General features: G+C 54.4%; 1 protein-coding gene across 1 annotated transcript in view; it reads right to left on the reverse strand.

The window, feature by feature from the left end:
* Positions 1-7430: 7430 nt before the first annotated feature.
* Positions 7431-19976, reverse strand: part of EPHA8 (EPH receptor A8) — a 43311-nt gene continuing 30765 nt past the window's right edge. Inside the window, exons 4-17 of the mRNA XM_061379481.1 lie at positions 19659-19814; positions 18349-18684; positions 16729-16853; positions 16404-16566; positions 15784-15880; positions 15272-15339; positions 14678-14803; positions 13731-13916; positions 13059-13120; positions 12468-12677; positions 11105-11254; positions 9771-9961; positions 9335-9490; positions 7431-7967 (exon numbers count right to left, since the gene is read on the reverse strand). Of these exons, the coding sequence (XP_061235465.1) occupies positions 7853-7967; positions 9335-9490; positions 9771-9961; positions 11105-11254; positions 12468-12677; positions 13059-13120; positions 13731-13916; positions 14678-14803; positions 15272-15339; positions 15784-15880; positions 16404-16566; positions 16729-16853; positions 18349-18684; positions 19659-19814 (2141 nt within the window). The 3' untranslated portion in view covers positions 7431-7852. The remainder of the gene's footprint in view (positions 7968-9334; positions 9491-9770; positions 9962-11104; positions 11255-12467; positions 12678-13058; positions 13121-13730; positions 13917-14677; positions 14804-15271; positions 15340-15783; positions 15881-16403; positions 16567-16728; positions 16854-18348; positions 18685-19658; positions 19815-19976) is intronic.

A 19976-nucleotide genomic window follows, 5' to 3' on the forward strand; every position in this document is an offset into this window, starting at 1 on the left:
GGGCAGGAGTGTGGCTAATCCAGCCACAGGGGTAAATGAGCCATGCAGAAGAGGAGCAACACCACCATGGATGAAGAGGGAATGAGGAGCAGGCTGCCCCATCCATAGCAGTGTTCAAGGCCAGGTTGGACACAGGGGCTTGGAGCAAGCTGCTCCAGTGGAAGGGGTCCCTGCCCATGGCAGGAGTTGGAGATGGAGGAGCTTTAAGGTCCCTTCCAACCCAAACCCTTCTGTGATTCCATGATTCTGTAACAGGCTGCAGGGCCGGGGTGTGATAAACATCCTGCACCTCTTAGGCTGCAGTGGGACCTGTGCACAAGGAGGTGGCTGGACCTGAGGACCACATCCGCACACCCAGCTTACCACAGCAAGGGGCTCACTGAGGACAAACCCAGCCTCCAGGGCAGGATGTACCTGTCCTGTCCCTCAAAAGCGGCAGGTTTGCATCCCCACCTCTATCCACAAGGGAAGAAGCTGAAACAGCAACAGAGAAAAGAAGGGCTTGGGGTACACAAGCAGAAATGCTATCAATTTCCTGCACAGCATCTCCAGATGGAGCCTGGCCTATCTCCTGTTACCATCGAGCTCACAACATATCTGCCTGCATCTGCTCTCTTGTCCTACGCTCTAGCTCCAAACACCTACAGAGACTCAGTGGGAGACAGCTACCGGGCAGAAGCAAGAGCTGTGGGCAGTCATCACAAGTGCCTCCCATAGAAGAAATGGGGAATCTCACCCCAGCTGCAATGGTGGCCCTTTGAGAAGCAGCCCAGTACCTCAAGCAGCATGTGCTGTTGAACCCCTTTTATCGGGTGCTCTTAAATCCCCCACCTTGCAATGCACTGGGTTTTTAGAGAGGCTTGAAAAGTGAATGTGAATATAGGCATGATACAGGCTTGGGAAATCAAGTGAGAACAAGAGGGTGCAGGACATGGGGGAGAAGCAGCTGGCACTGACCCACTCATCTTGAGAACGTTTCACCAGGCTGGTGGGGAGCTGGGGGTGGACCACGAGGCATCCTTGAGCTGCTTCCTTTCACCACCAAGGCTCATCACCCCCAGCCCTTCTCCCTCAGCTACAGGCTGTGAAAGTAAAGGTTTCACCAGGCTGCACTGGAGCACTGGGAGGGAGCGGGAGCAGCATCCTGGGGATGCTCAGCAAGAGCAGGGCGGGCAAGGAGGGCTGAGCTCCCCTGCCAAAGGAAGGGGTTTGGCTGCTGAAATGAGGATGTGTGAAAGCTGAGGGAGAGATTTTGTCCGTGGTGGGAGCAGTCCGAGGAGAGGATCAAAGTGAAGGCGCTGCTTTGTGAGGGCAGGGAGTGACTGCGGCTGTCAGCACCGATGCTGGAGGGCTTGTCAAGGCAGGGGGAGCTCCCAGCAGCCCTCTGTGAGCATTGCTCAGCCCAGCCACGTCCATCTGTCCATCCTGTCCTCCCGGAGGTGGGCAGCTCTGACAGGCACTCTGCAGAGAGAAAACAAAAGCCCAGGCTCCCCCCAGCTCTGAGCCCCCCCGACTCCCAGCAATGTGTGCAGGGAATCTCAAAGAGGATGCAACTCTGCCCTCAGAATCACAGAACCATGGAACCAGCCGGGTTGGAAAAGCCCTTTCAGCTCACCCAGTCCAACTGTTCCCAGCACTGCCAAGGCCACCGCTGCCCCATGGCACTGAGGGTGTGTGAGCACTTGCAGGGACGGTGCCTGCAGCCCTGCCCTGGGCAGCCTGTTCCAATGCCTGAGCACCCTCTGGGGCAGGAATTGTTCCTCAGCTCCATCTAAACCTGCCCTGGTGCAGCTTGAGGCCGGTTCCTCTTGTCCCATCCCTTGCTCCTTGGGAGCAGAGCCCAGCCCCTCCTGGCTCCATCCTCCTGTCAGGCAGTTGGAGGCAGCCATCAGGTCCCCCCTGAGTCTTCTCCATCTGATCCCCCCAGGTCCCTCAGCCCTTCCCCATCACACTTGTGCTCCAGGCCCTGCACCAGCTCTGTTCCCTTCTCTGGCCCTGCTCCAGCACCTCAATGTCTCTCTTCTAGTGATGTAGGATTCGAGGTGTGGAGCTCTCTTGTAGGCAAAGTATCATCCCCATTGCAGATGTCTTCCTCAGGCATTGCCCTGCTCAAAGGACAGGCAGGGAGGTGAAACCTGGTGTAATCCATGGTTATGAGAACCACGAGACACCCTCACTACCAAGGATGCTTCACCCTGCCCTATTGCCCTCAGCAGCAGGAAGGAAAGCTGTTGGGGTGGTCTCTGGGAGCAGCTGAAGACACAGTGCGAGGAGAGCAGAGGACAAGGTAAAATGTGGAAAACCAGAGCACAGGAGCTATGAGCAATCCTGAGGGCAGTTTCAAGACTGTCTCAGGGCTCATTGCAAGCTTGAAGCCAAGCTTTGCCTACAGGGAGCTCCCACAGGTCCCTCTTTCATGGACACTTGTAGACAGAAACTGAGCCTGGCACTGTCCTGTGTGCATGGGCACTGCTGCATCACACGCTCCTCCTCTTGCTGTCATCTATTTCCATAAAGCCTGTACAACAAACATGAGCTCCTCTGTGCTGCTGACCTCTGTCACATTGGGCTGAAGCCCGCTGCTGCTCCAGGACAGGGACAGAGATGCAGGACAGGGGGGATGCTGCCTATGACTGCAATGCCAAGCCTTTGGTAAAAAAAAGGTGCAAGTCTTGGAAATGTCTTCTTGGGAAGTTGTATCATAGCATTTGAGTGCTTTATGTATTGGGTGGTGAAGGCTTGGAATAGGTTGTCCAGGGAGGTTGTGAGTGCTTCATCCCTGGCGGTGTTCAAGGCCAGGTTGGACGAGGCCTTGGGTAACATGGTTTAGTGTGAGGTGTCCCTGCCCATGGCAGGGGGGTTGGAACTTGATGATCTTAAGGTCCTTTCCAACCCTAACTATTCTATGATTCTATGATTCTATATAGAGCACTTACTGATGAGCTCTGCTGCTTAGAGATATTTCACTGCCTGCAAATTTCACAGGACCCAGCAGGGCTGGTGAAAGGGACCTCTGGGTTCTCCTGTCCAGCATCACAGAATGGTTTGGGTGAGAAGTGCACTCAAATCAAAGTGCCTGGAAAAGTGAGGACACGGGAAGGAAGGTCAAATACCTATAGGTGTAAGGGATGGGGCTTTTGTTTTGCATGGTGATAACATGCACAGAAATGTGCCCATGGCCAAGAAGGGGCCATAATACCAGCGAGTCCCATCCTGTTTTCATCTCTCTGAGCAGATGTGCCAAAGATTTTGCTAGAGCTCTTTTCCCTTTGCAAAGCTTATACTCAATAAGCCATTGTCTCTAGTTATGAAAAGCCCTTGTTCACACCAGGCTTGCCCTGGCTCCTGCCCCACTCAGGCTTACCTTGACTCCCCAGTGCTTCTCAGCTCATCCCAGTTACTCCTCATCTTCCCAAGCCTCTCAACCACATCCTAGTTCACCCGCATCTGTCCTACTGACCCTCATTTTCCCACCACCCATCCCTCCATTCTCTCTTGAAGGGCCCCATCACTTGCACAGGATGCTTTTGTACAATGCTAGAGCCTCTCATCAGGGCTCAGCAATGGAAGAGCACCAATGGAGCCGTCAGGACTCCATGTGGAGCATCTGGAGTCAAGGAGGCTGTTGCTCCACTCCCGAGACCCTGCAGAGCCCAGGGATCTCCAGCTCCTCCCCGCACTCCAGCAGTCACATCAAAGAGCACAGCCTTTTGTTTCAGCCCTGTTTGAGGTTTGCTGCCAATTTTCGGTATGCATGCAGCGGTGCTTGGCTCGTGCTTGTTCCTGGAGTAAATGCTCGTTGCATTGCTCTTAAATGATTGGAGGATTCCAATGTTAATCTTTTATTCATCATCTCCTTCCAGCTCAGATGCAGAAAAAAAACCCCACGTAAATTCAAAACCTGTGAGAATTGAAAGTGTCATAAGAACTGCTGACCCTTCGTGGGCAGCTCGAAATGTGAAAGAAACCAACAACTGTAATGAGGAACCTCATCTTCTGACAACAGGTTCAGAACAGCCCAGCATCAAATGGGGTTTCATCCCTCCCTGCCTTGTGTCCATGCAGGATGGGATCAGTTGCACCGCTCTGGGAGGCTCTTGCTGCTCCATCACCTCCTATATCCCCACCTCCTGCATCTCTGCACTGAGAGCTCTAAGCTCACCCGGTGCCTTTGGAGCATGCCCTGCAGCACCAAGTTCTTGCCCCATCAATCCACCAAAACACATGCACCCAAACTACCTCTGTCACCCCACACTCCCTCAGCTGCAGGCATGAAGACCAACTCTCACCATAGTCTGCATAGAATACACTCACCTCCCCTTGGTGCACCCAGGTAATTTGCACCCTTCTCTGTGTTTGGGAAGGACACTGCATCTGCTGAATGCTTCCTACAAGAGCCACTTTTCAGGACAACTTTGTGAGGTGGAAGATAAGTAATCTTCATAGGATGAATAATAATCAATCTATATGAATGAAAGAGCCTGGGGTCCAGAAAACATCAGTGAGTGCCTGGGAACAGCTTCACCTTCTTTCAGCATCAGCAGAATGAAAATCTGTGGCTGGGAGTCTAGGTCAACAGGTTTCTATCTTACATCAGGTTATCCTGAGTAATTTCCTTGGACACAATGCTAAGTGACTGTGCTAAAAGCAGAGAGGGAAGGTGCTTTGTGAATACAGGCTTCTTGGCAGGCTAAGCTGGTATGTGATCAGACAGGAGTCATATCAGTAAACAGGCAGCAGAGTTCACCATCTGTTAGCACCATCCACAGAGCGCATCTGACCCCTGCAAACCTGCATCTATTGGGCACAGGCTGAGCATGGGTGCAGAGCTAAGGCGGGTGGCTCCATGCAGGGCTCTGCGGGTGCTCTGCAAGGCCAGACTGCCACCTCCAGGCACATACAGCTCACAGAGCCGTGCTTCTAACGGCGCAGGCAAATCTGGCCTGGGCAGCTGTAAACGGGATGCTTCGGAGATGACTTACTGATAGCTTGGGGTGATGCTGGGCGTGATTAGGGAAGAAAAGCTGCTTTACTCAGGAAAGTGCTATTAAAGTCTCTTGGGGGATATTCAAGATGTGAAAATCCTGAGGGCTCTTTTGATACACGAACAGGTTTATTTGCTGTCATACACAAGCCAGAGTTCCCATCGCCTCCCCTCGAATGGAAGAGTTTGCCTCTTGACCAGCTCCTTCCCTGGAGAGGTCCCTGAAATCCTCTCCACAAGGGGTTTGCTGCTGAGCTGCTTCCCCTTTCAGCCATCAGATCCCCGTGTGCCAGCCTTGTCCCCAGCCTGGCTGGACCGGATACCCACTGCCGGCAGTGCTTTGGGAACATGGAGCACTGCACAAGGTTGGAAATGTAGCTCTGTGTCCTGGAGAGGAGCCCCCAGTGAGTGGCCCTTGCCAGTAATACAATCCCATGGCAGTTGCTTCCAGAAGAAGAACAAATGGTGTGTTAAAAATGACACAATGGTGCCTTGCACTCTGAGGGTTGTGAGTGGGGTGATTCCCTGAGCATGGTCCTCCCCATCAAAGTGATGCTGGCATGGTCCTCCCCCAAAGTGATGCTGTAGTAGCTGTGTATCTACCCCTTCCCACACCTGAAGGGAGGAATCAGGCACCAACATCATCCATGGATCAAGTATTTGCTCTGGGACTGAGAAATGCAAGAAAACTTTGTACACCTTGCACAGTGTTGATACTGGCTTTATTCACAACTGAAATGTGGGTCCTTGGTGAGGACTGACCTGTCCCAGCGTTCCCAGGGTGCCCCGCTGTGCCCAGTGCCAGCAGTGTGATGTGAGCAAGGTGTGACATGGTGACTGTCCCTGTGGGTGAGGGTCTGAGCAGGACCTGCACAGCTTTGAGCACTGAACATGCATGTGGAGGAGTGGGATGAGGTGACCTTCAGAGGTCCCTGAAAGTGATGGAGCAGCCCACAGCGACAATAACAGGCAAGGGGATGGCCCATGGGAAGAAGGAATTTTATTGTTCAGGAGGAGGTGCACACTCTGAACACAAAAGGCAAACCCTGCCCCACCATCCCTGCAGCCCGGAGCAGCCCAATGACCCCAGGCTGCAGGGTCTGACTCATGGACTACCTTGGAAAGGGGCATCAGGCAGCTCCCAACCTCAGATCCTGCAGCCACATCACTGGGGTTGCCCAGCAAACCCCAAAGACACAGGTCTGTGGCACTGGCCTGCCCTCTGCTCTCCCCTGTTCACCCATGGTGGACTCACCCTCCGGGGTGTCCCAAATGCTGGGAAGAGAGGACATGGCCAGTACCTACCATCTTGTGCTGCAGGGCACAGACTGCCCTCCGTCATGATGCTGACTGCAGGGTGGGTGTGAAGGTCTGAGTGCAGGACACAGGGTGCAATACAAATTAAACAACACATTGCATCTGTCCCCCATTACAAAAAGCTTCCATAGGAAGAAGTAAAGTGCCCGCCACAGTCAGAGAATCCATCAGGACATAACCACCCTGGATGGAAAGCTAAATGAGCCCCAGAAAGCCCAGTTTAGCCAGGATTATTGCAGCTGAGAAATGGCTTCAACCCTCCCCCCCAAACCCCATTGTGCCCAAACAGCACTGGGAGGAGCAGACCTCAGGCCACATCCTACCAGTACCTGCATTCGAGTGATGCTGGATTAGCGCCACAGCTAAGGACACGATGCTGTGGGCCAGGCTGGTCCCTGGCAGTCACTGTGAGTCCCTTCCAGTACTTCCCCCCTCCCCAGCCGTGCTCCCAGTAGGTATTTTTTGCAGTGAGTTCAGCCCCATGACTGAGGCTTCTGTGCTTTGAGACCGTTCTTGTGTACTTAACATCGTATTTCAGCAAAACAGTTCCCAAACCCTTAGAAAATTGTATTTACACCCAAGAGAAACCTTCCCAGACCACAGCCTGCCCCCCATCTGCATCTGCAGCCAGCTCAGCCTCTCAGACCAGCTCCACAAGTCTTCGGAGGCCATTGCTCAGCTAGAAGAGATGCTCCTGTGGAAGAGAGGAGAGCTGTGGAGGGAAGTCCAACCTCCCAGCCACCAGGCTCACCAGCTGGGTCGTGCTCAAGACCCTCTTTTCCCAGACCTGCTGTCCTCAGCCATGTGGGATTGCACCTGGAAGCATTGCTCAGAACCCTCCTTTGCAGCTGACATGGCAGGCAGGAGGTGGAGAGCCTCCCGCAGCATCATGGAGCTTCTTGAGGCTCCAGAGAGCAGACCCTGCCCAATGCTCCTCCATGCTGGGGAAGCTTCCTCTGCTCTTCCTGGCACTGCCACCAGGTCCCCCCGTTCTCCTGGGCTTGGTAGAGGTGGACCATGAAGGCACCTGCAGGCTGGTGCAGTTCAGGAGGTCCAGGCTGGAGTGCGCTGGAACTGGGAGGTAGTGGGAGCAGGGCTGTCTCTGCTGTGTGGCAGCCTGCGGAACTCCCCACTTGTCAGGTCCAAAGGAGCTGTGTGCCATGACAAGCATAGTCCCACTGCTCCTGGTATTGCTGTTGCGTCTGATACTCCTCCATCTGCTGGGGCCATCCTGCTGTGTGAAAGGGTTACCCCCTGTCCTGCATAGTTGTGTGGGGACCCCCAGTGCCATAGAGACACAGTAGAAGATGGAGAGAGGCATGACATGTCCCTTGCCTGCTTGGAAGTCTGCTCCCCCCTTCAGATGGGGGAAGGAGGCAGCAGGACCATCGAGGTATCTGGAAAGCACATTTCCACTGATGCTGAAATCAAAGAGATGCTGGTGGGGTTCCAGGTCCTGATCTGGTGCCCCTTTTCCTGCTCACCACCCTGCTGCCCCTTTGCCAGGGTAAGTGTTAAGGAATGCCCATTGCAGGTCTGCAAAGCTGGTGATCAGAGATGCCTCCTGGGGCCGTTTGTGTTCAGCAGCTGGGATCTCATGGCCTGGATGCTGCTCAAGATCTTCTTCTGGTGGCCCATCATGGTGATGCCCAGACTCCGAATGTCCCTGGAGAGCAAAGACACTGTCAGACACCCCAAGGGCTGGACCTGGACAGAGGCACTGCTCCTCCCCATGCATGCACCCCATGGACCAGCCCAGGACCTCATATCTGGCTCCTCTCCACTTGCCCATTAGCACAAGTCTGTTACTGCTGAGGGTCCATGAGCATCCTCCCAGGGACACAAAGGCTGCCATATCCTCCTGACAGGACTGCTGTGACAGCTCCAGGGGGAGCAGGAGTGGGATCACTCCTGACAAGCTAGCAGGTGACAAGATCGATGATCTGAAATTGGATTCAGTTTTAGTGCGATGCCCTCAGATAACCCAGTCAGAAAGACGGATGGATGATGAGCCTTCCCCACTCTAGAGCTTCCCTGATGTGCATGAGAAACGAGGATCAGTATCAGCTCAATCCCACAGCAAAGGCCCCAAGTACAGCCCCCAGTCAATGCATGACAACCCTCTGTCTGTGTCCCTCCATCTTCCCTTTCACTGGCTCCTTCTCAACCTGCTGCACCTCGGATGAGGTGTGCACTGTCACATCCTTCCCCAGTCACAGGAACCATCTGGCAGCTCCATGCCTTCTGACAGGGAAGAAGTCTTCTCAGAGGCAGGTGAGGCTGTTGTCAGCCCTGGCACTAACGCTAATACCAAGGGATGGGGAATGTAAGCCCGGGATAGGAGCAAATACAGTCACCACCTTTTCTGGTACTGCTTGGAGCATGAGCAAACTTGGAGACCCCTGTACAAGTGGCAGCTCCTTACAGCAAGAGGAGGATGGGTCAGACACATCTTCCGCAGCTCTCCCTGCTTAACTCAGCCTTGGTCACTTGGCTATGACCCTGCACTCACACCAAGGCCCTAGATGGTACCTCCCTGCCCAGCTGCACTGGAGCAAGGAGCCAGTCCAGTGCTCTGGGGTCTGAAGAAGATCTGAGATGCCTCCAGCTCTGTTTGTTTGCCAGTGATCCCAGCGAAGCTGTGCAGTATGGCACAGCCATGCTCTGATCCAGACAAACCTTTTGCCAGGGAAACAAAGGTGAGAAGAACAAGGAGACAGCAACCTGATATCTATCATATAATCTGGATTGTATGACCTCATGAGGCACTTTAAAACCCAAATTACCAATGAATCTATGATGACATTGGGGAGAAATCACAGAGGTGACCTGGTGCTCACACCCTTTCAAGAACAACTCCCAGACCTTCTCCAAAAGGTCAGCACTGCCTTGGACATCATAGATCTCAACACCTTTTCCTTAGGGTTATATCTCTGGCATAAACGACTGACTAGGTTGAGCAAACCAAGGCAGGACAGTCACTGTTTGAGGGTAGTGGGAAGGTGCAGGTGCTGTTTGTTCTCTGGTACTCACTCGATGTTCATGCGCATCACCATGCCCAGGGAGGAGTATCCTGCCATGGCAAAGTTGTCCCGGTAGTGCCCCAGTCGGATGGAGTCCAGCCAGTCCTCCACAGTCAGGCAGGTGGCCAGGTCCAGGAGGCCCCTGTCAAAGGGTGTTTGGGTGAACCTGGGAGCAAGGTAAAAATGGGTTAGACGAGGTGCTGGTCCTCGATGGCCAGGCTGTGAGGTCCAGCTTGAAGAGACTGAGGGGAGGAGAGGGCAGGAATCACTGCTACCCCAGACCATGGAGCAAGGCAGTGATGTGCCCACCCTAATCCGTGCCCATGAGTCCTGTGCATGACCATGGTCACAAGGGAACACACTGCTGATGGAGCTGGACAGAACCACCCCTCCTTCACTGCAACCCACATGCTCTGCCCAGCACCAGCGCATCACGCAGCCCTTACCGGTTCACGGTGGCCGTGCACTTCAAGTTGTCCGGGTTGCGGATCAGCTTATCCAGGATGCCAACGATCTGGGAGAAGCGTGGCCTCTCGCTGCGGTCCTTCTGCCAGCAGTCCAGCATCAGCTGGTGCAGGGTCGTGGGGCAGCCCATGGGGGCAGGCAGGCGGTAGCCTTCCTCCACCGAGTTAATGACCTGGGAGGAAGGCAGGAGTCAGGAGCTGCACCCTAAGTGAGTCCCAGCAGCCTGGATAATGGCACACAAGGATGATCCCTGGTGCGTGAGCTGCTGGTACCCTCAGATGGGGAAGCAGGGGTGAGGTGTGCACAAGATTGATGCTGAACAAAAGGATTTCCAGTGGGCCACGTGAAGCCAGCTGGGAGCAAGCTGGATACCAAACAGACACAGAAATCACTGTGGATTTATTATGGTGTCCAATAGGCCTAAAATACTGCAGCTTCCCTCCAGCAGACAAGCCATGAGACCCTCACTCACACTCAGTCATTCTGGGCTTGCTGCTGCTCAGAGGAAGCCCTGCTTGAAGAACTGTGTGGAGAAGGCAGTGCAAGCACTGCATCCGTTCCTTGTTGTCACCAAGGCCACTTTCTAAAATACTAAAACCACTTGGGAGAGGGTATTCTCAGGACTCCCACAGCAGGGAGAAGGCAAATAGGTGTATAGTCCCTGTAGGTGAAAGTAAAAAGGAAGTTCTGTGGTTCTGCAGTCAAAATACTCATTTTATCACCTCCTTTTGGAACTATTGCTCCCAGGTTATAATCAGGAACACAACCTACGTTTGCCTATAGTTTTTATGCCACTCTTGAGGTAAGAGCAGCTCCACATAATTCTGGCAAGCCCAAAGCTGACTGCCAAGTGATGCAAGCCTGGTGCTCTCAGCAGCCTCACATGGGCAGTAGAAATGATGGACCCGCAACCCTGGGTGCAGGACAGAACAACCAGGATAATGCAGTGGGGCTGCAGTGCTCCTAGGGAAGCTCTGACCCCTTCCAGGGAATGGGAAAGGTGGCACATGTGCTGAAGCTCTCCAAGCAGCACAAAGTCTTGTACAGAGCAACAGACAGGGATGGGGCGACCCACAGTGCTCACAACCAGGCACAGCTAGGAGCCATGGTGCTGCAAGGGGAAATCTGTGCAGTGCAGTGATGGGCATCACGCTGATGTCCCCATTGAGGGGACAAGCACAGTGTGCACAGCCCCGTGGGGAGGTGAGAAGAGGCAAGGGTTGCTCTTTGGGTCCCATTTCCCCAGCCCTCACTGGGAGGGAGCCGGAGGAGAGGCAGGGATGCACCGTGCTGCCCCGTGCCCCTGTGCACTCACATCCCGGTTGGTCATGTTCCAGTATGGGCGCTCGCCGTAGGCCAGCACCTCCCACATGACGATGCCGTAGCTCCACACGTCACTGGCTGAGGAGAACTTGCGGAATGCGATGGCCTCCGGAGCCGTCCAGCGAATGGGGATCTTCCCCCCCTGAAAAAGGGAGGAACAGTGGAGGAAAAGGTCAAAGACAGGCTTAGTGGGAGGAAGGCCAGGCTGTGTGTGTCTGTATGCCACCATGAAGCCCTAGCTGATCTTGTGACTCTTCTGACCCTTCCTCTGACAGTCCCAATGCCAAGATGAAGAGGATGCTGTACTTGAACCAAGCAGCAGGAGCGTTCCCCAGAACTAAAGAATTTGGAATATCACAAAAGGTATCTGCCTTTGAGATACCAAAGGGAGCAGGTGAATACAAAGACACACAGAGGACACATTCCAGCTCAATTCTTCTCTTGGCTGAAGCCAAGCAAAAAGCATGAAGGCCATGGTTTCCAGGGTAGGCCACTGTGTGCTCATCCCTCAAAGCTGCAGCTGCTTTGGGCATTGCCATCAGCTAACCCAAAGCAACTTGAAGCTCTGCTTCTTTAGCCTTTGTCCTTCTGAAAAAGGATGCTCAGACTCCTCAGCTGCAGCTCCAAACTGGCCTCCATCAGGAGCTGTCTATCCACAACATTTTCCCAGCCAGAGGTGTGCCTGGGCAGCACACTAATTCCTCCTTTCATGGCCAGAGAAGAACTAAAAGAGCACATTCCCTCTATGTACTTCATTTCACGTCTGGTGGCCTCCAGTGGAGCAGCACATCAAACTCCAGAGCTGTCAGGTTGGCCAGAAAAGTCTTAAAAAGGCTTCACAGACAGAAGTGTCTTCATCAAACCAAAATAACCTGGGCTGCAAAGCCAATTCCCACCCTTTCCACACCCCTGAATGAGGCAAAATCACATGGAAAAACTATTGTGTGGCCACGCTGCTGCTGAGTCTACCATAACACCCACTGACCCATGGCTATGGAACAACTGAAGGAGTGGATGGAGCTACAGCCTATGGAAGGACTCCAGCAGGGACATGGGACTGTCCCTGTGCAATAAGCCACGTGTGCCCACAGGAGCTGTCCATTTGGAGAGGTTTGATCATCTCCCTGCTCTGTTCACTGCACACCTCAGTTCTGGGATGTCCCTGGATGAAGGAAAATACTCAAAAGCTCTGTGGGTTCATGCTCTTGGTCCAGATAGCAGCACTGAGGTGACTACCTCTGGTCCTACCCTGCCTATCTTCACCTGAGAGCATCCAACTTCTCCACCTGTCAGTGGCCAGGGCAATGACCACTGGCAAGGCTCAGTAAGACACTGCAGCTCTAGGAGCCACGCACCGTGGTGGTGTAGGCAGCATCGGGGTCATCCTCCAGGATGCGAGAGAGGCCAAAGTCAGACACTTTGCAGACCAGGTTGCTGTTCACCAGGATGTTGCGGGCAGCCAGGTCCCGGTGCACGTAGCCCAGGTCAGACAGGTACCTCATGCCTGCTCCGATGCCACGCAACATGCCCACCAGCTGGATAATGGTGAACTGCCCATCGTGTTTCTGGAAAGGAAATATCCCAGAGTTCATCCATGGTTTTTGCCAGCATCCTATTGATGCTGCTCTCATTAAACTAACCCCCTAGGACCTCTTGTATTTGACTTAGTACCTCTTCAAGCCCCAGTGCCTCTGTCTTGTCCCAGAGCCTGCTTCCTGCCCTCCCAGAGCCTCTGACATGCAGCTCAGGCTGGTGTCCCTGCTTTCACCATGGAGCTGGGCACGATACCCTGGAGCTGATGTCTACTGTAGAGGTGAGAGCCCAGAGCACACCCCTCTTTTGCAGGGGTTGCAGCGGCCGTGAGGCTGAGGAGCAGGAGCCAGCTTCCTCCACTCACTCAGCCCATGGGGATGTGCAATGAATCAAAACACAAAAGAGCTCCTTACCCTGAGGAAGGTGTCTAACGAGCCGTTCTCCATGTATTCTGTAACAATCATTACCAATTTGCCTGCAGAAGACAAGGGAGGTCAAGTTAGCAGAGAAGTCACCTTCCTCTGGGAAGCCCAGTGCCAGGCTTTTACTGGAAGAGACGTGAATGCATCCTCCTGCACCCACCCCCAGGGTGGTCTCACCCCTGCGCCATACAGAACGGGCACAGCACTGGGGATGTGGCAATAACCCCGACACTTACCCCTCCCTCCCGGTGCTATTGATGTGTCTAGGTCAGCTTCCTTATCCTGCTGAAATCTACATGCCATTAGCATAATGCTTTGCATCAGAATGTGCTTTTTGGAGGAAGACTTCAAATTATGATGCAACACAGGCAGCCTTTAAAATAAACACTAATGGGCAGAACATCTCCTAAACCAATAACCCTGACCTGGGGCTGCTGCAGAGCAAGGTGAAGAACTGCCACATGGGAAACCTGTCCTGTAAGAGAAGGCAAGGGGGTGGGATGGAGGGGACCCCAGTAAATGGACAACTGAGAAGTGGGCATCTGGGGCAGCTGGAGGAATGAGTACCCCCGAAGCGAGCCCTGACCCTCATCTCGCAGGGTGCCCAGAGGGAGATACACCCCTGTTCTGCCCACCAGCATCCCGTCCCCACCAGCAACATACTCCTGGTCACCACCCCCTCCAGGTGGATGACGTTGGGGTGGTCAAACTGTGCCATGATGCTGGCCTCGCTCAGGAAGTCTCGTCTCTGCTTCTCTGTATAACCAGCTTTCAGTGCCTTGATGGCCACAGGAATCTCCTTCTTCCCTGGCAGCTTCAGGCGGCCGTAGCACACCTCTCCAGACTCCCCTGCAAGGCAAGGGAAGGGCATGGGAAGCTCCTGAGCGTGTTGGACTGACCCACCAGCACCATGGATCACCCCGTCTGCTGTGATCAATCCCCTCAGGACTCCCGGGCTCTTTGTGCATCACTGCCTCTGAGCACAGAAAGGGTTTCCCATCTCCAGCTTCCAGTGCCACCTCTGGCAACCAGGCAGGAATCTCAGATACCACCTCCCTCTGATGCCTTACACTGAAAGTGATGGGCCAGTAACAGCGATTACAGTGGCACTTGCTTTACTGCTTTTAATGAACAAAGTCATAGAGCAGCAGGATGTCCCAATGCTGTTCTGGGGTAAGCCCTTGGGGTGCTGCTGGTGAACCTCCATTGCCATCTCTGCCCTGTGCTTCCCTGCAAAAAAGCCCCTTTTTGTGTTGAAAACGTGCCATTTTGCTACGATTTCATTTGCATTTTGTCACTGTAGATGCTTGCTCCGAGGTTTCAAAGCAGGGTGGCCGCGTCGCAGTGCCCACACAAGACAGGCTGAGCCATCTGCTGTGTCAGCCTGAGCTGTCGGTGCCACACCAGCAGCCCTCCCACACAGGGCTGCCTCCAAGGAGCTTATTTCATGCATCAGAAAAGCTCCCACTCTCCCCATGACTTTGGTCTCTAACAGGATATGGAGCGGATGAAGCCCTGGGTGAGCACCGTGCTGATGCTCCAGTGTAACCTCAGACTGGATTTCCCTCATCAGACATGATGTGAAGAGGCAGCCTGGCCCAGGGACTCACCAGACCCAATGACCTTCTCGATCTTGATCCGGGAGGCCTCAATTTCACGGGTGAGCTCATGCACAGCTTGGCAGGGGTCCTCATACGTGTGAGGGTCCACATAGAACTTGGACTCGGGGAACTTCACTGCAGGTTTCAAAGGGGAGAAAGGAGATAAGCTTTTTCAAGCAGCTCTGTTAAGAAGTAGGGGCACCCAGAGGATGGGCAAGGGCAGGACTGTCGGGTTGACATGCTGAGGAGCCACAGAGGCTGCAGCCACAAGGGAACTTAAGGCACTCTTTGGCATCAGACCAGCTGCCCAGGTCTCCTCAATGTGATTGTCCCCCTCCATCAAGCCACCACTCTTCTGGCCTGCTGCTATTCGGGATGAGCCACCATAGTCCCATCTCATGCTGTGCAATCCCCTCAAACCCCATCACAAGGATGTCCCTGGGGTCAGAGCCCCTGTTTAGCTCTTAGACACATCCCCAGAAGCAGTTGGTGGTCAAACCCCTTCCCTCTGGAAACCACAGCAATTCCAGGGGGTATGATCCAGACTCCTGCCCATCCACAGGGTCCTTCACACCCCAGAGGCAGCAGCAGGGGGGGTCCTACCTTGCCCATTCTGATAATGCATCTTCTCCTCATCGGAGTCCTGGAAAGCCTTGCTGTACCCGCAGTGCCTGCCATGGGGACACACAGGTCAGAAGAGGTGCTCTTGTCCCTTGCTCCCCCCAGCAGCCCAAAGGCAGGGTGGGCCAGGGCTGTAGGCAGCCTGGGAGGACCTACCCTAAGCCCATCCAGTCAGCCCTTGTACTGGCACTGGTGCTGGTTCTGCTATTGCTATGGCTATTGCTATCACTACTGCTAGTCTGCTGACATAGAATCATAGAATCAACCAGGTTGGGAAAGACTTTTAGCCCAGGATTGCCAATGAGGGGAAGGCCTGGAGACTGGCTCTGCCTCAGGGAACATGGAGGCAGGGTGACCCCTAAATGAAGTTGATTGTTAACTCCTGACCTATGGATGCTCTGGACAAGTTGAGAAGAGAAAAGTTGTGCTCAAGATCTCCCACATCTCCAGCCCTGCTTGCTGACAAGCCACACTGACCTCCAGAAAACACATACCTCTTCTTGCAGATTAAAACCACCAGCAATGCAACCAGGCCAGTGATGAGTGTGAGGCAGATCCAGACAATCGTCATCGTGTCGTACCGGAGAGAAACTGGAAGAAGCAGGGTAGGAAGGAGGTGAGATAGAGTGCAAAGACTCTGCTGGGCTCAGGAACCTACCTAACCCAATGGGGTTCTAGTCTTCATCATCCATGCAATCCCAGCTTTGGGGATGTCCCAGCATACAGGGACCATTTACACATGGGAAAACCAAGCACAGATGTGGGAAAGCCATGGTGATACAGCAAACCATCACAGAGTGGAGTCTGGAGTCTCAGGACCTCACCATGTCTTCCTTGCCTTAATTTCTATGTCCTTCCTCCCTCTTCTTTCTAATGTACCAGCACATTTCAGGAGGGCAACCTCAAGCAAGAGCTGCAAGCTCCAGCCCTAGATGTGCCTCCTGCCTTCCTCTCAATGCAGCAGAGGCACGGTGGCCATGGAGAAGGCCATCACCATTCCCCAAGCTCCCTGCCCCACACTTCCCACACCCCACAGTGGCCATGGAGAAGGCCATCACCATTCCCCAAGCTCCCTGCCCCACACTTCCCACACCCCACAGGTGCAGTCGCTCACCTGGCTTCCCCGTCTCCACCTCCACAGTCTGACTGAACCTCCCGCAGCCCGCGGACGTGCGAGCCCGAACCTGGAAGATGTACCGGGTCGCAGGCTTGAGCCCAGAGATGGTGGCAGTGGTGCCCTTGGATTTCAGAGTCGAGTAGCTCTGCATTTCCTTGTCCTGGTGAAAAACAACCCCAAAAAACCTTGCTGCATCAACACATCAACCACAAAGCCTTCCATGACAGTCCTTTGTGTAAGGCTGGCTGACAGCAGCAATTGCTATCAGGGTAACAACAGGTTCCATGCTGGAACCGGTTTGTGGCAGCAAGTTCTGCGTTACCTTCTCATAGTACTTGATCTCATACTCCAGGATGATGCCGTTGGGCTGGTCTGGCTCTTGCCACAGCAGGGTGACGCTGTTCTGGCCTGTGCTCTCCTGGTGGACCACCATGACCTGGGATGGGGCTGGGGATGCAGATGGCAGGGTGTTAGATGCCCACTGGCTGGGCATGGTGGGGGCAGCTGGACACAATGACAGGGAGGGTTGGACCTGGAGCCCCATGCAGGACCCCTGGTTTAAGCCATATTTCTGTTTTAATTAAAGCCATAGAATCATAAATTGCAGAATCAGATTGGAAAAAACCTTTAAGATCATCAAGTCCAACATTACCCCAGGGCTGCCAAGACCACCAAAAGACCAAAAGAGACCACAGGGTCTGCAGTGGGGTACTCAGGGGTTGAAAGGCAGCAGCTGTAGCTCTTTGGGCTGCCTCCTATGAAGAGCAGAAATCACTGTTGGGACACAAGACCCCAGGGAGCTGGGACAGGGTGGGATGATGGGAATCTGCCCCAGAGCATCACTGCTGCACCCGCTCCTGTCCTGCTCAGGGACTGGGCGACAAGAGTGCCCAGCACCAGCATGGGTAGGGCTCCCCATGCAGCATAGCTGGGTCCCTCATGCCCTCAAGGTGGGCAGGATGCTTTGTGGTGTGGAGCTGGAGCAGGCACACACCTAAACTTCAATCACTACCAAATTCCCAACCCTGCTGGTTTTGCAGCGTCTGCTCAGCATCCACTTCCCAGCAGAGAGATTGAAATAGAACCATAGAATCATAGAATGGTTTGGATGGGAAGGGACCTTCAAAGCTCATCTAGTTCCAACCCCTCTGCAATGACAGGGACATCTAGATCAGGTTGTCCAGAACCACATCCACCCTGGCCTCAAATGTCTCCAGGGATGGTGCATCCATCACCTCTCTGGGCAACCTGTGTCCGTTTTTTACCACCCTCACTGTAAAGAATTTCTTCCCCACATCCAACCTGAATCTCCCTTTTTCAGTCTAAAACCATCACCCCTCATTCTATTGCAACAGGCCCTGCTGAAAAGCCTCTGTCTCTTCTTTGAAGACCTTGGAACGTGCCTTCCACCTCAAACTATTCTATGATTTCCTGGGGAAAAAAGCAATTCAAATCAAGGGATTTGCAACGATGAGACACGCATGAGAGAGACTTTCCCCAGCTGCTGTCACCCGCCAGGGCCTGGCACTGGTGTGAGCTAAGAGCAGAGCATGAACTGCTGCTTGGCCCTTTGGGAAGGGACAGAAGGCTGGAGGAACAGCCTGAAAGATTCATGCTCCACTTAATGTTCCTGTCAACAAACAAGTGTTCTCCGTGCCCCCTGTCTCCTGCAGGAAAGGAGCCTCTACCAGCAGCCGCAGGCTGAAGAGGAGGGAAAGGAGGATGAAAAGGGATTCTGTGAAGCAGAGAACCACTGCTGCCTTGGGCAGCAGCTTGTCCGCAGCCCATGCTGGCTCCCTGCAGCAGAGAGGATAGGACCCTCCTCTCCAGGGTGTCCCATGCCCATCACCAAACCAGCCCTTGGCAGATACTGGTTGGAGCAGCATCAGAGCAACATCAGCATCACCCACAAAGGTGGAGGCGAAGCCTCTGCTCCTCCTACCTGCCTGGTTTGTCGTGATGTTGGCGACTGCGGCTCTCCTGGACTCCAGGCTGAGGTCTGAGACGCCGTTGACGGCCTCCACCCAAAAGGAGTAGTTGGTGTGGGCCAGCAGGTTGGTCACGGTCAGCGCGCCCTTCACCAGGCTCATCTGCTGGGGCACGAAGCGGATCCCGCTGCCGCACGCCTCGCACTGCCCGGCATTGCCCGCACAGCGCCTGCAGACCACGTTGTACACGATGTCAGCGCGGCCCCCCTTGTCCAGGGGCGGCCCCCACTCCAGTGTCACCGAGGTGCCATTGACGCTGGAGATCAGGTTCACGGGAGCAGAGGGGGGGCCTGGGAAAGAAGCGGAGGTTCAGGCAGAGTGGGGGCTGCGAAGCATGGGACCGATGGAGGGATGCGCCTTGGGCACGCCGCTGTTGTCATGGGCACGTGGCAAAGGTGCTGACATTTGTAGCTGTGCGTGCAAATGATGCTGCAGGGAAACGCTGCCCAGAGTGGGGAACGCTCCACAGACAGGTCTCAGGTTAAAGTGCCATGGAGGTGAGATGTTCTGGATCATGATGCCAAATGCCAGGCAGGAAAGAGCTGATGTTTGTTTGGGGGGAAGCAGGAAGCAGTGGGGATGCATGAAGTCTTTTGGGGGAAGAGCCAAGGTGTGGACGGGCTGAACAGTGGAGAATAGGACCTGCTCATCTAAAGGGAAGGGTAAACTGGTGTTTCTTGGGGAGTTTAACAGTCTTGGGTGGATATTCCCTAGGGAAACACAAGTCAGATGTTGCTGACATGTCTTTCACCCTGGCATCAGCTAGTAGCCATCCACCCTTCTTCCCTCCTGGACCAGCTACAGAGAGGAGGAGGGCTCCTGGGATATTCTTGTCCCCTTTTAATAGTACTGAACCCCTCAAAGCAGCCCATTGCAGAGAGCTGAGCTGAAACCCTATGACAGACCTTAGTGCCAGTGTCCCGGAGAACACAGCAACACTCGTGCTGCCCTTTGGGTCTGATCACCCTCCCCATTTGTGCAAAGGAGAGCAGCCAGCAAGTGGCTGGTGTGTGAGCAGGTCGAGCCATGATCTTACCCTACTCCATCACAGGAGACACCCTTGGGAGAGGAGCAAGGATGCTGGGAGAGGAACAGGATGAAGGGGAGACACAGAGCACTGAGGGAGTGCAGCAAAGGGGGTCTCAGCTCATGTGTCAAGGGGAGACCCAGTGCTGAGGCTGCCACAGTGCATTGTGGGGTGCATCATCTGCAGGGGCTGTGGATGTGATGCCTGCCCATGGATGGTTCATGTTGGGGTACTCACGTGTGCAGGCGGCCGAGGGGGGGTCCTGCAGGGCCCGGTAGAAGCTGCTGTCGCAGCGGCACACGCGGGCAGCCCGGCTCTCCGAGTGGCTGTGCAAGGGGCACTTGGCACAGAGCTGGTCCCCAGGGGCTGACTTGTAGAAGCCCAGCTGGCAGGCTGCGGAGGAGGGAAGGGTCAGGGGGATGCGCCTGCATGAGGAGCATCCCACAGCTCAGCACAGCCCAGCAGCACCAACCTGGACCCGGCTCTCACCCCCATTCAGTGCATGGGAAAACAGCCCTGTGAAGACTGCTTTTGTCTCTCTCCCAGGCTGTACTG

Source organism: Neopsephotus bourkii, unplaced genomic scaffold (assembly GCF_033783945.1).
Source record: "Neopsephotus bourkii isolate Nb327-2 ecotype Australia unplaced genomic scaffold, CSIRO-AGI_Nbou_v1 NB_1778, whole genome shotgun sequence".
NCBI lineage: Eukaryota > Metazoa > Chordata > Aves > Psittaciformes > Psittacidae > Neopsephotus > Neopsephotus bourkii.